We start from the raw sequence: 14095 nt of genomic DNA on the forward strand, positions 1-14095 counted from the left end.
AAAATTACATAAATCTGAGGGAGACATAACGTCGAAAAGTCAAATACACATCTTGCAATATGGATCTATTTCTTCTCATTCCTGTCACTATGAATATCAACTTAACAAACATTATCCATACATCTCCCAGCGACCTTCGAGATTAGTGCTTGCCTCATATTGCAGAGATTATACCCCTCCTTCCCCGAACTGGATCCTCACTGCCAAGGCCAAAGTCTTCCTTAGACCTGATCAGGCGTGTCACAGGATCGGTTTTATGTCTCCCCCCTACTTCCACATTAGGTGGGGGATGGAAGGCAGAACTCGTATCATTTGGGTATGGTATACAAAAAAGAATATACCCTTATGTTGGATTTAGTTAACTTGGTCCATCATTTGTTTATAATAGCCGTTTCTAAGCACGTCATTTTACAGAGAGACAGAGAGACAGAGAGAGAGAGAGAGAGAGAGAGAGAGAGAGAGAGAGAGAGAGAGAGAGAGAAATAGTGAGAGATAGTGAGAGTGAGAATATGAGTGAAAGTGAGAGGGAAAGGGAGAGTGAGAGTGAGAGTGAGAGTGAGAGTGGGAGTGGGAGGGGTGGGAGAGGGGGAGGGGGAGGGGTGGGAGAGGGGGAGGGGGAGAGAGAGAGAGAGAGAGAGAGAGAGAGAGAGAGAGAGAGAGAGAGAGTTAATATGTGTGTGTGTGTATACGTGGTGTCTGCATGTGTGAGTCTGTGTCTCCCTAGGAAATTGAACAGACACTGCTCCACGAAAAAGCCAATGGTCAGAAAGTCCCACGAGTCAAATCAACAAAGTATAAAGTGTAAAGAAAGAATGAAGCATCTTGTTAGAAAGATAGAAGACCATGAAGCGACAAGAAAGTTGAAAAGCAGGATAATAAAAATACAAAGCAACATAAAAAGAAAAACAAATTTAAGTTGCAGAAAATAGTTAAAAGACTGAGCCAAAAAAGTGTCATAGTAATGTCTATTCTAAATCGTTTTTTTTTTTTCAATCTGATATCACAGTTTTCTCTTTATACAATCCAAAGCAATTCAAACAAAAGAAGACACAGCTCAAACCTTCCTAAACTTTTTTTTCAAATCTCATTGAATTTCCATTTTGTTAGGGAGAGCTATGATGCCTTTAAAGTGTAAAAAAAATACCATTAATAACTTTCAGATTTTCTTTTCCTTTGTTAAGCATATTGAGTATTTTTGTCCAATGGACTCCTAAAAAAACATGTAATTAAGTGGAGAATAAATATAATCATATACATCGTTTATGGTATATATTTGATATTACAATAATATGATATAACTTTAAAGGAAAATTCCTTAGAAATTTTTGTTCACATAAACACAATTATTTATATGTTATCAACCATTGTTCACTTCTTGCACATAAATATATGCACTAGATTGACATATCAATTTCTATATTTACATACATAATTTTCATGTACAAATATGTATTCTGACTATCTGACAAAACCCTCTAATTCCTTTCATTCTAAGCTAATCAACATTGCCTTTCCTTTGGAGTCTTTGGACTGCCATTTCTTGCATATTTTCCGACTCTGTGTAATAATGACAGTGTGTGCTGTGTTCACCATGCCCAAAATTTTACGTGCCTTAAACAGACTTACATTTGAGAAAGTGTCTGTCAACTGATCTCGCATGTGTAGTTGCCTCAGATCTTGCAGTTGTAGCCGAAGTTATCCACCTGATAAGGAGGGTTCTTGGGGTTACAAGGTACCTCATCAACAGCAAAACCTGCTAGTTCCAAGCCTTCTATTCTTCCTTCGTACTTCTCTCCTTCACCCTTCATTCTGTTTCCCCTGCAAGTTTTCTGTGGTGGTATTCTTCCATTCCAAATAGATTTCTGTCAGGCAAATAGACTTGGGCTATGGTCATCTTCCTCATTTTGGACTTGTAGAGAAGGGGAGGATCTAGCTCTTAGACATACTTGCCCATCTTGAAGACCCACTGTCCTCTCTCCTCTATTATAGTACTGGGCCATGAAAATCCACTTGAATCGTTCCAGACCATGATCTGCTTGTAGGAAGAAAAGACATCATGAGTTACAAGCGCACACACGACAACCTGAACGACCTCAAGCATCTACGGGGTAAACATGCTAGGGGGGGAAAGAAAAGGGGTATGTTAGAGTTAGCAAAGTGGCAGACATAAAAATCCAGCACATGTACCTCATACTTTATATATTCACCTGAGAAAAAAAGGAAAGAGAGTAGCACAAAAGTAACATCAACTTATTTCAAAATGAAACAGCAAAACTTTTCACTTTTTGTTACTATAATTCTTGGTGAATAATCCATCTCTCTGAAGAATAATTTGCTCAAGTCTTCCACAAACAGATTAACTTACAAAAAAGACAAATATGAAGACACAATACACAATATGATATGAAGCATGCCTAAACACTGCTGGTTACCTTATTGCTTTAATTTAGCACTGATTTCACATCATCACTTGACATGGTACTGGTGATCCCATAAACTTTCTTTTGCATATGTGATTTCAAGACTGTTATCTTATCATCTAATAACCCTATTTTGTGTTGTGGGTTTTTCTGCCATCTCCTCAACACTGAAGAGTATTTTGTCACTCATATTGAAATACAATAATAAAGTAACTCTAATCAATACAAAAATATTAATGTGATGTTTTCAAAACTCAGTTTTTAAAGGATTAGTAACAATAATATGAACAAAAAAGTATATTTTTATATATCTTTATCCTGTCAGAGGGATGGCCTACACAAAACAGCCGCCCATCATTTCTCCCTCCTCAAACACCAACATAATTCTCAAACACTCGATAACATCATACCTGCCCTTTTCCTGCATTGAGTTCCTTCACAGGACTTCTCCAGAATAGGCTTCACTCCTTCATCTTAATGAATGCATTAATACTCCCTGTGCAGAGCAGTCTTCTTGTCTTGAGGATCTTGTAGAGACATTTGAAGGTTGCAGTTAGAGAAAGCCCCTGAAGAGAAATGAAGAGAAAGAGGGACATTAATTTTGGTTGGGCGTATGTACAGTTGTTGGAATTGGATTGATTAAACAAGGCTTATCTTTAGGTGAAAGTAAAGTCAAAAAGGTCAATCTAATGCTCTTAGTAGAGTATGTAATAAGCAATAAAAAGATATATGAGTGAATGAATAAAAAGACATAAAATATTTTTTTGTGAATTGTGAATTAGTTATGGTGTGAGACTTAGCAGACAAATGCCAAATAACACTGGACTGCTTGTCATCAATATATGGCACCACTTTCTTCTAGCACCAGTAGGAGAGAGAGCCTTGAAAGGGACCCATCCACAGTCTCTATCAGTACTATATTTAGAGAGTGATGGCACACACCAAGTTGCCAACCTCTTGCTCTTCAGTACTGCAAATGAAGGATGTGCAAGGAAAACATTCAAACTGTGCCTAGTGTCTAAAATGTGCACCTGTGCCAATAAGGATGCCTTTTACTGTGGCACTCACAGTCAAAAGCACAGGTTTCCTTCCTCCTCCCTACCTCTTCATGTTATCTTCATTGTAGATGGTTATGATTCGTATTCGTTCATGACAGCACACAAATACGAAAAAACAAGTTACATTTTGTCCTCCTATAAAACAGCAATACTTCTATCACACTGAGAATAAAGAAAATAATGAGCTGATATGGATTATACACTGCAGCATTGATAGAGCCTGTGATACAACAGATATATGTCTCTAAATGCAGTAAAAAACACAAAATTCAAACAGAAAAAAGGCCCTAGTTTTACAATGAGTGACTGAATGAGAGCGGGAACAGTCAAAGTATGTTGTGTGAAGTTGCCTCGCTCTGAAATAAAACACATCCCGGAGACTGGGCAGGTGATTCCAACCCCATCCCTAATGGGTTAAGTGCTAGTATGTCTACCCTAATCTGCCAAAGGGAAAATAAAACCAATAGAAAAACAAACATTAATACTTGTGTGATATGTTCCTAAGTTAAAATAGCTTTTTAGATCTTCTGCACATGTTGCACCCTAAATAGCTTTTACTAAACCTGTCTTTCTATGTTCATATCTACTTGCTTTAATAGTATTTTTCATACAATTTTACATTCAGTGTCCAATGAAATACACATTGAGTAGGATGTTGGGCAAAAGCATTAATAAACATCAACCTCCACTTTAACATATATATATTTTTTTTAAACCAATACTGGTAATTACCAACATATAATGTTATTAAGTCTCTTCAAAGCAATGTTTAGCATGCAAATATTTTTCCAACAATTCACAATTGTCTGCCAAGAAGGTCTGAGGCTGAGCATAAACAGCTAGAGCATATATATTTTCTATTAATTTTTTTCTCTACTTTTATTTATACAACTCTGGATTAAGGGAAGGGAAACACAAAACATTCTTACTATCATTTCTACCTTAGGTATATGTATACCTCTTGTGAACTACCCACAGAAAATTGATTATATCATAGTTTATGCCTCAAAGATAATCAACCCACTGAGTCGTCACCCTTGACTCAAGTACTCACTGATGCATTACACAGATTTTGGTATTTGTAGACTTGCTGTAACCCTTTTTCACCAAGAAAATGGTAATGCCATTCATTTCTCTCTGTAACCTCCTTGAATGTATCCCTCATGTAAATACACTCATCTGTCGAAGAAAATACAGTATCAATATTGCAGTCAGGTAAGTATCAACCCTAATTCAACTAAACTCTGAAACTCTTAGTTCTTATAAAACCGGTAAAATGAATCACCACCATGGTTTAATGGCTCTGTCCTTTGCCTACAAGTGCAGAGATAGTAGTGTTTGTCTCCATGCTGGACAATGGCAAACTTGGTACTGGTAATTCCAAGGTTTTACAAGGATATTACCCTCTTGCTGAACAGGAGAATCTCAGTGCAAAGTAGCTTCATTATCATATCTATTGTAAAAAGGAAATTTTACAATATTTCTAGTGATAATGTGCAATGAGAGTGGTAAATCAGCACAAACAACATATCTATCAAAGCCTTAACTACATATTAGATGCAATCATTGCCAAAGCATGCTGGATACCTAGAAATGATATTCCTTGATTCAAGTGGAATGGACATCAACTGACAAGTTCTGTTGCTTAATACTTATGCTCAGTTTTAAGAAAAGATCCAACCATGCCTGATGTTTTCAACTCATATCTCACTTGCCATCATTAAGAGTTTTAATTCTAATAATAATAATAATAATAAGTGTTGATAAAAGCAAAAATAATATCGGAAGTATTATTGATGACATAACAATAATAGTAACAATATCAGTAATATCATTAATAATAATAATAATAATCATATGTGACCTTCCTTCACAAAACAGACAAGAATGCAACTGAGTAGATATCTGATAATAATAATCAATTGTACCAAAAGTCTACTGTAACAGACAATACAACATATTATTAACCATATGAAATCTTTAGATATCGCTACTACAATCATGTGCTGACCATTTTTCACTCAAATAACCCGTCATTAATCCTACCTTAACAGGTCTAAGTGTACATTTTGACTCGCTTAGGGGAGGACAGTAAAATATCAATGGTACAGAAATAATACAAAAAATTGTTATTGGGGTAAAGATTTAGGAGAAGATTCCTTGCATCACAGAGTATAAAAGAAAAAAGTCTGGATCTTGAGGTGAAAAAAAGACTTGACTTTTGTGGCTCTACAAATAAGTACACATGGCCATGAAGAAACCTTAGGATTTGCATGGAATTGGGAGGGAATCACTGTACATATAATCTTATAGGAGAAAACTGAATTTGTAAATAATAAAATGAAATCTCCCTTGATCAGTAATGCCTCCAAGCCAGTATTCCAGCTATAGGTGGGAGAACATCCAGGGCCTACTGTAAATCCCGTTCTAGTCATAAGTAAGATCCCACAGAAGAATTATTGTACAAAGGTGGGTAACAGATTTACATGTACGGACACTAATCATTCCATAAAATATGAAATTCAAATTGGATTATAAAAAGAGAAAATAAACTTAATATAAAACAAGCAGAAAAAAAATACAATAACCCTTAATTAAGCCAGACTTTGATTTCATTAACCCATTCACACCGGCTGACGTGCTGACACATTTCATGGTTTTTGAGTTAGATGCCGGTGACGAGATATTTAGTCAAGGCCAGTGTGCCGGGTGAGCGAACGAACAGCCCAGGCTCACGGCTAGTGCGCCCAAGAATCCTGAGGCATTAGGCTTATGCATCCGTAAATCCCGGCATTCAGACCATTTAGAGCCGGAATAGCCCTGGCGTGAATGGGTTAAATACAACAAACCAAGTCCCATGAAGCCAAACATAAAATGACTTTCCAAACTAAGTCTAACGTGGCTGAGCTTCAGTCTGGAGTAATTTGTAAAATTCCGAAAAATTCAACACTAGTCCAAACTCTCTCCCGGCAAGAGTGTACCCTTATCAAGCAAAGAAAGAAGGTATGGTGTATCAAGATACTTTTGGCATGATTTATGCTTCAAAATCGTGGACCAGAATCATCCCAAAAAGAACAGAAAAGTACTGGTGTAGGATAAGTGCCTTCAAGTAAAGCACAGGGGATTATATAACTGCAATGCACAGTAAGTGTATCAACTACCTCTCCAAACAACTATACTGTTGTGCCTCCAAGATAGGACCACATAAGGTTCATTCACCATATTAAAATAAATGAAGACATATCTAGGAACACAGTACTTTAATGCTTTCATTATCATATTTTTTTATTACTGCTTTGAATACATAATAATGCTAGTTAAAACTGTTGGTGACATCCATATATATTTCTGGCTCTTTAGAAATAGTCAAACCCTGCCTTTTCCCCTCGTAAACAATGAGGGAAAAAGGCTGGGTTAAAAAAATAAATTAAAAAAAAACCTTAAATGACTCAATCTTCTCTTTGATTCATTGGAAATAGTCTGTTAACCCAGTCACGACGGGGGCATTCCAGCTCTGCATGTTACAATGTCGGGGCTCTCGAACACATAGGCCTAAATCAGTTAAATAAACGACGCCGTATGGCGTCACCCAGCGAACGGGCCTTGAAGGCGCGGTACCGTAGTGTACCACCCGTCCAGAGAGGGTTAAACCAGATAAGTGGTCTGCCTAATCAGTCTGGTTTACTAAGAGTTTACTGTATCAGATACAAAAAAAATCTCATGTTCATAAAAAAAAGAAACAGTAATAAATTCTGTTGACCTAACCTATTTCAAAACAAAAATATTTAACTTGCCACATTGGGATCTATGATGCTAAATTCTATAACCTCTTCTATACAACTATGAAATTCTTCAAGCTACTCCACTTGCTTTGTGTGAAAGCCATTTTATCTTCAAAAAGAGCCTTGAGATCTCTTTGAAACAGCCCAGCAAAATGCAAGGCCAACGCCCTGAGTCGATTGTTACATTGCTATCCTGATATCCAAAAGCAAGATTTACCAAAAGGAAACAAGAGATGAAAGAAGTGAAATATTAACCCTCTCGTGACGAGTGGTACACTACGGTACCACGCATTCTAGGCCCGTTTGCTGGGGACACCATACGGTGTTGTTTATTTAACTGATTTAGGCCTATGCGTTCGAGAGCCCCGGCATTGTGACATGCAAGGCTGGAATGTCCCCGTCGTGAATGGGTTAATATGCCCAAAACAGGTATTTTTCTCTAGTTATTCCTTCAGTTGAGTAACTAATGCATCATACTAAATGCTAGTTAGTTTCACTTTGCTAATATATCATATATATTATACCATAAATCTAGAAAAAATATCTGAAGATGCCCATCCCACACCAATCATCTTAAGATGTGGCCTACCTCTGAGTGGTTTAGCATAATATAACCTTTCCTACACATTTGCTTGTCCTATTTGACTCAGAACAACAGAGGTAATGTTAACAATTACTCCTTGATCAGAAATATAAAATAAATGTATCTTTTTAGTTTTGTAAACTGTTTAACTACAGCAAGGAATTTAGATGTGTACAACAGTAATATAATTACCTTCAAAAGTAATAAAACTTGAAGAAAGTAAAAGGTGACAACTGTCAAAAAAGGTTTAATTCTTCATCAAAATAACATGTAATTCTGATGAAGTTATGATAAAAATGTATCCATTTCATCTCATGGGCTGTAATGTTATTTATTTACCTTTATACCTTGTCCTAAAACTTACTGATATTATCATTCTGGTAAATTGTGCACTAAAGAAAATCTTTTGAAAGAAGCTGCAACAATAAATGCTTGACAGAATTCCAATTAAAATAATCAAATCAGTGACAGAGTCACATGAGCCATTTCTATGGCATTGAGAAAAGAGAGAAAGTATTAGCCACATACAGCAACATACCAAGAAATTAACCCATTGCCTATGAGCGTCAACCATGTATTGACAGTCAAGCTTCAGGCAGGACAACATATCCACAAGGCTTATTTGACAGTATGGGAGAGTGATTTGCTATTTCTTGATTACCCCAGGGGTAAAATTTCTCACTGATATCTTAGGATGGTAATTACCATTATAATCACTATGTTTACTATACTACTCACATATCAGTTTTCTTCAAAATCAGAAAGATAGATGGCACCACTCTCCCAAAACCAGAAGGAAAGAAAACCACAACCAGTGGTCTCTACCGAGTGTCACCTTCAATGGTGACGCAAAAACAAATGCCAACCGCACAATCTAATGCACAGGTAGTATAGGATGTATAGGTAGAATGAGAAGAGGAAGGGGACCCAGACCACATGCTACAGCCCCAGTGCCTGTATGGTTGCTCTGAGCTGTGGCAATTGCAGCCGTAAGCATAGGTTACCTGCCTCTTTCCCATCATTTTTGTATTTTTTGTCGGTGATTTTCTCTTCTTCCTTTTTGTCCTTAAATTAACCCATTGACAGTGGATGGCATAATTTGCTGCAAAGGCAGAGTCAGTCATAGACGCTGATGGCACCGTGACGGACAAAGTAACTCCGCCATCCAACCATATACATATTTTATCAAAACCAATAGATTAAATTAAAATACTTCAATCACATTGAGTGTAAAGCACTTAATGAGCTATTATGGACTCTGTGTTACAAAATGAGTCTATTACAACATTGGTAAAGCCTATTAGATGGCATACATAAACAATAGGGCAAAACACTTGGAAAGATCATCAACATAAAAATGGCTCAAGTAATACAACAAGTGAATGAAGGAAAGAGAGAAGGGCCTGGCAAGTTGCACACCACTGACCCGATCTGAAATAAAACCTGTCTGGAGTGTCCAACAGCTGACACCTGTGCCCGTCTAGAGACCAAGCTAGCAAATCTATTCCCATCTCCAATGGCTTAAACATTAGTGACTACTTACCCAATATGTATTTGACATCATGTCATTCCATAAATTAAGGTTTGATGATTATTCACTTTTTCAACCCTCTAATGGCATCCAAAAATCATGTCAGACAATTTGTTTATTCTACATACCTATGATGTACATAAAGTTTGTCACAAATCTTAGGTAATTATATAAAATTAAATAGTAATAATATATATATTTTTTAATGCAAAGGATTAATAACATCTACAACAATAAGCACTAAGAAATTTTAAGCAAATAATTTTAACATTAGGTAAGAAATGTTAATATTCTAAGCATGTGCAAAACAATATAATAATAACAGTTCTAAAAACAATTTCTTCTGTCTTAAATTACAGAAAACATTAAAGAGTGACTATAATATAATTTGTTTTGGAGTAATGTGGTCCAGGGCCAAAAAAAATGTGGATCTAAAACCTAATTTTTCAAACTTTTCATAAAAACATATTTCTGTTGATCATGATGTACATACGACTCTTTACCCCTAGACTTAGAGTGAACATAAACATCTATCATAACAGCTAAACCAGGGGGTTCTCCCAGATGTTCGTCATAAACCCTGAACCATATTCCCAGCCACAGGGTCCTGGAACCCTAGAGCTGGCATATTCTCAAGTACTGTGCAAATTAGTTTTCTTCAACCTTTATGGAGGTCAAAAGAGCTTCATTAGTTACAATCTGTATAACAATTAGATGGGGGGGGATGGGGGGGATTGCAGCAAATGAAGCTAGGCAATCTGAAAAAAGGCTGCTTCTATAAATAACAGGATTTGAAATACAAGATATCTGTCTACTTATTTACATACAGTATTTTCATGTGATTGTTAATTGTTATTAGTTACCTGAATGAAGAGGTGGTGGAGAGTAAAGCTGGTGGGACCTTGTTTTCCTTGCAGGCATTGCATCACAGAAAGTGATTATCAAACAGGAAGAGCTTCCATGGCGGGATGTTGGAGATGCCAAGGAAGGTGCTTTCATTGTCGTTTACACTGAGAAAGGATAAATGTTACTCATTAATACACAGCCACCTTCAGAATGTGATTCTTTTTTTTGTAATAACATTGTCTGTGTTCTCTTCACATCCAAGAAAGCTGTGATCTATGATGCCAGTATTCACATAATTTACCTTGATTTTCTTTATATCTATCTGTCTACTGTAAGTCAATTTGGCTGGTCCTTCAGGTGTTGGCATGGCTTCTTGCAGTGAGTGTTCTTCATGGACTTTGGTAGAGCACCATGACTTCGTAGAAAACCACAAGCTCTACTGGCATCACCATATAAACGGTGAATAGTATGCACATAATCCATATCACAGCCACTGCAACCTGCTGCTGACATGCTCGCCATGATAGTTCTGAAGAGAGTCCAGACATAAATAATAGAAATGTTCCCTGGGCCTTACAAATTTGTCATATAACAACACATGCGAAGGTTGAAGATTTTGTCCATTGAAAGCATAAGAGTACAAGGATACCTCACTGAAACATAAAATATTGATGGGATTAGAAAGGATGCCTTCTTTAAACCTAGGATTGAGTTTGTGTTTCATAACACAATGCATTTAAAAAGAGATCTCATATTGATGTGAAGAATAATTCCTTCGCTCAGATTTAAAAAAAATAATAATGAAAATAAATAAATAAATAAATAAATAAAATACAAATAAAATCAAACTCTCGGAGGCTTCTGTGCTCCAAAATGGCTAAAGTGAATGTTTTCAATGTTATATGAATGAAAAAGGTACAAAACAGGTCATCAAATTACATTCACCCCTCAGCATTCAATAAGTGTGTTTGTGAATCTAATTTCCGAGGCATTTCAGTGGGCAATTCAGGAGTTTTGATGATAGAAAATGGTTATCTTGGGTGGCTTATTATAAAATGACCTCTGGTTTGTTATCATTGTTAGGTGAGATGAATTTCCAAGTATTTTTTCTTGCAAATAGTCAATGTAGTTATTTCCCAAACATCCCATTAAAATGGGACACTTTTCAATGAAACAAAGGCAATAGAGAGTCACATAAAGAGGGCCTTGGAAGCAGAAAAAAAAACTTTCTTGTTTCTCAAACACCTTTCTTTCTTTCCTTTTTATTCTGCACATGACTAGCTTATACTTATGATTATCTATCTATTTTGAGTGATATCAAAAGTCCATGATTTTATACATCTGGGTGTGTATTGCAGAGGGGAAAAATCCACCAGGCAATATATATGAAAAATTAAAACATTTGGGATTAAGACATGTTTAATGGCAGTCTTCCTAATGTTCTCTAGCTATCTCACTGTGTTTTAAAGAGTTGAAAACTGGCTGATCTTTTGTGGACTGAAGAAGTGTTGAGAGAAACAAAGCTGTAAGAAGTTGAATTAAAAGCACAAGATGATTACAAAGATGCATCAGCATATTCCTTACTTCTGTCTGGAATGGAATGAGGCAGATTCCATTGATATTTTCTTTGGCAAATATTTACAATATACATATATCTACCAGTGGTCTCTGTTCCAACTGCCATAGCCTCCACACTGTTGGCACTCAAGGCAAAGACCAACAAACCTCTACCCCTTATATTGTGGCAAGAAGAGGCTTATAAACAACTTGCAACTTACTGTTAAAATAAGAACCAGTCCAAGCTCTAACGAGCTAAAAGCTATATGGTTGTCATATGTCGTCTTTTTCCAGAACTGAAGGTATGGGTCATTTGAAACTCTACCTCAGTCAATTTGAACATATAATTGCAGGGTCCTTATTTTGTCTATGACAACTGTGGCTCTCAGAATGTAAAGAGTAAATTAATTAAAAGGCTTCATATATCCATGACACTCTTGTTCTATGACAATTTTATAAAAAAAAAAAAAAAAAAAGAAGTTATTTACTATACAACTTTAGTACATAACTATAATACCTACAAATGATGTTGCCATTGTGATAAACATCTTCCTGAGGCAATTTTGCCTTGTCAATAGAAAGCAACCAATTAGAATTAGACTTAAATATACCAATCATGAGTAATGGTATTACTTTGTTTATTGTGTATAAATGTTTCATACAAAATTAGTCTTGTCACGGTGAGGCAGTTTTCATATAAAAATGGCAGAGAGATACCAATGAAAGGGAATCTAATGGCTACGATACAGCACATATACTAACAATCCACTCTAGAGTCTTAACATCATTTTGGTAAATTCTATGTAAATCACATGTTTCATATCTTTTTATTCTGGTGTGTTGAACATTTGATCACAATCAAGCACATTTCAGGCATAATATCTCCCCCCCCCCACACAGAGAGAGAGAGAGAGAGAGAGAGAGAGAGAGGGGGAGAGAGAGAGAGAGAGAGAGAGAGAGAGAGAGAGAAGAGAGAGAGAGAGAGAGAGAGAGAGAGAGAGAGAGAGAGAGAGAGAGAGAGAGAGAGAGAGAGAGAGAGAGAGAGAGAGAAATCAAACAGGTCCTCTTTGCCTATATGATAGTGAAGAGGGTGCTGCTATGGAATGCATAAAGTTTAGTTGGATAGATCTTTTTTTTTTTTTTATCCCTTTTGGAAGAATAAATTGCTAGCACTTTCTGCAAGAGCCCTATAATTTGTAAATAAAAGAACTCTTGAGATATCTAGATGTGCAAAGCTTGATAGACGTGAACCTTTAAATAACTTTAATGAAATCAATTTCTTTATTATAAATTTGTAACAGATGCTTCACTAATAAAAAGTGTACAGGTAGCTTTAGTTTCACAAAGCTGTTTGGCACAAAGTAGTATATGTAATCGATGGAATAACAAAATGAAAGGCACTTCTCATCTGTGGCATTCCTATAACAACCTGAAAATAAAAAAAAAAAGATTTCAAATGTAAGTAACCAATAATATAATCAAGTTGTTTTGAGAGTCTCTATAAATGCATTAACCCTCTCTGGACGGGTGGTACACCACGGGTACTGCGCATTCAAGCCCATTCACTGGGTGACGTCATACGCCGTTGTTTATTTAACTGATTTAGGCCTATGCGTTCGAGAGCCCCAGCATTGTAACATGCAAGGCTGTAATGCCCCCGTCATGAGTGGGTTAACTGTGTTAACTTACAAATTATTCATTTGAGCTTTTACAATACTTCAGCTGCAGAATTTGACTCAAAATAATAGTCTAATGTAACTAATGTCCTAAAATAAATGCTGTAAAAAGAAAACACTGTAATAAGGAAAATCATTCATCTCTCTCACTATGTCTGTGTGAGCATCTGTCTCTCTCTCTCTCTTTGTATTGTTATCAAGGTAGCGTTGTCCGCCCAATATTCTTCATACAGGAGTGACTGAGACTTCAGTGTCGGTGCACTTTCCTAGTACAGTGGATATCATAATCCTTAAAATTGTATTTTGCAATCAGATTGAAAATACTTAGGATACAGTAATATGGGAAAAGAAAAGAGTTGAAGTTAACACAATAAATCCTAGGGCAAGAATCAAGAAGCACAGATGCAATAAGGGTGAAACATCAGACAACCTTTTCCAAACAGCTACCAATTACATACAGGATTACATACAAACATACAGGATAAAATGGCATTTCTTAATTTCAATATGTGGCGGAATTCCAATAAACGAACAAAATTTTTAGAAAGAGTCGTTTAATTTCAATAGCTTATTTTCACTCAGAGAATTCTGGTCTCTACATAAATCGAAGAGATATTCCTTCTCCATTGCTGACACGAACCG

At 36.2% G+C, this 14095-nt stretch overlaps 1 protein-coding gene across 4 annotated transcripts; it reads right to left on the minus strand.

Moving 5' to 3' along the window:
* Positions 1-1254: 1254 nt before the first annotated feature.
* On the minus strand, positions 1255-10749 carry LOC122254185 (uncharacterized). Of its 4 annotated transcripts, XM_086554917.1 has the most exons (6): positions 10522-10749; positions 10238-10384; positions 4533-4657; positions 2847-2986; positions 2433-2504; positions 1255-2032 (listed from the first exon to the last, which is right to left on the minus strand). In XM_086554917.1, exons 2-4 carry the CDS (start codon positions 10371-10373, stop codon positions 2882-2884), a joined length of 366 nt encoding a protein of 121 aa, XP_086411043.1. In that variant the 5' UTR covers positions 10374-10384; positions 10522-10749; the 3' UTR covers positions 1255-2032; positions 2433-2504; positions 2847-2881. The 4 variants fall into 4 exon arrangements, with proteins under 4 accessions (XP_086411043.1, XP_086411045.1, XP_086411042.1 ...); XM_086554919.1 differs by lacking the exon at positions 2433-2504 and having other exon boundaries at positions 1255-1980; positions 2831-2986; XM_086554916.1 differs by lacking the exon at positions 2433-2504 and having other exon boundaries at positions 2831-2986.
* Positions 10750-14095: the final 3346 nt, after the last annotated feature.

This window comes from Penaeus japonicus, unplaced genomic scaffold, assembly GCF_977035675.1.
Source record: "Penaeus japonicus unplaced genomic scaffold, GWHDUDI00000001_assembly GWHDUDI00000030, whole genome shotgun sequence".
Lineage (NCBI taxonomy): Eukaryota > Metazoa > Arthropoda > Malacostraca > Decapoda > Penaeidae > Penaeus > Penaeus japonicus.

Excerpts from the sequence above, each read along its gene's own strand:
- LOC122254185 (XM_086554917.1), bottom strand. The coding sequence starts at position 10,373 with ATGAAAGCACCTTCCTTGGCATCTCCAACATCCCGCCATGGAAGCTCT. Across the intron at positions 4,658-10,237 it reads TCCACCACCTCTTCATTCAG|ATGAGTGTATTTACATGAGG; the intron begins GTAACTAATAAC and ends TTTCTTCGACAG. Across the intron at positions 2,987-4,532 it reads AAAATCTGTGTAATGCATCA|GGGCTTTCTCTAACTGCAAC; the intron begins GTGAGTACTTGA and ends ATTTCTCTTCAG.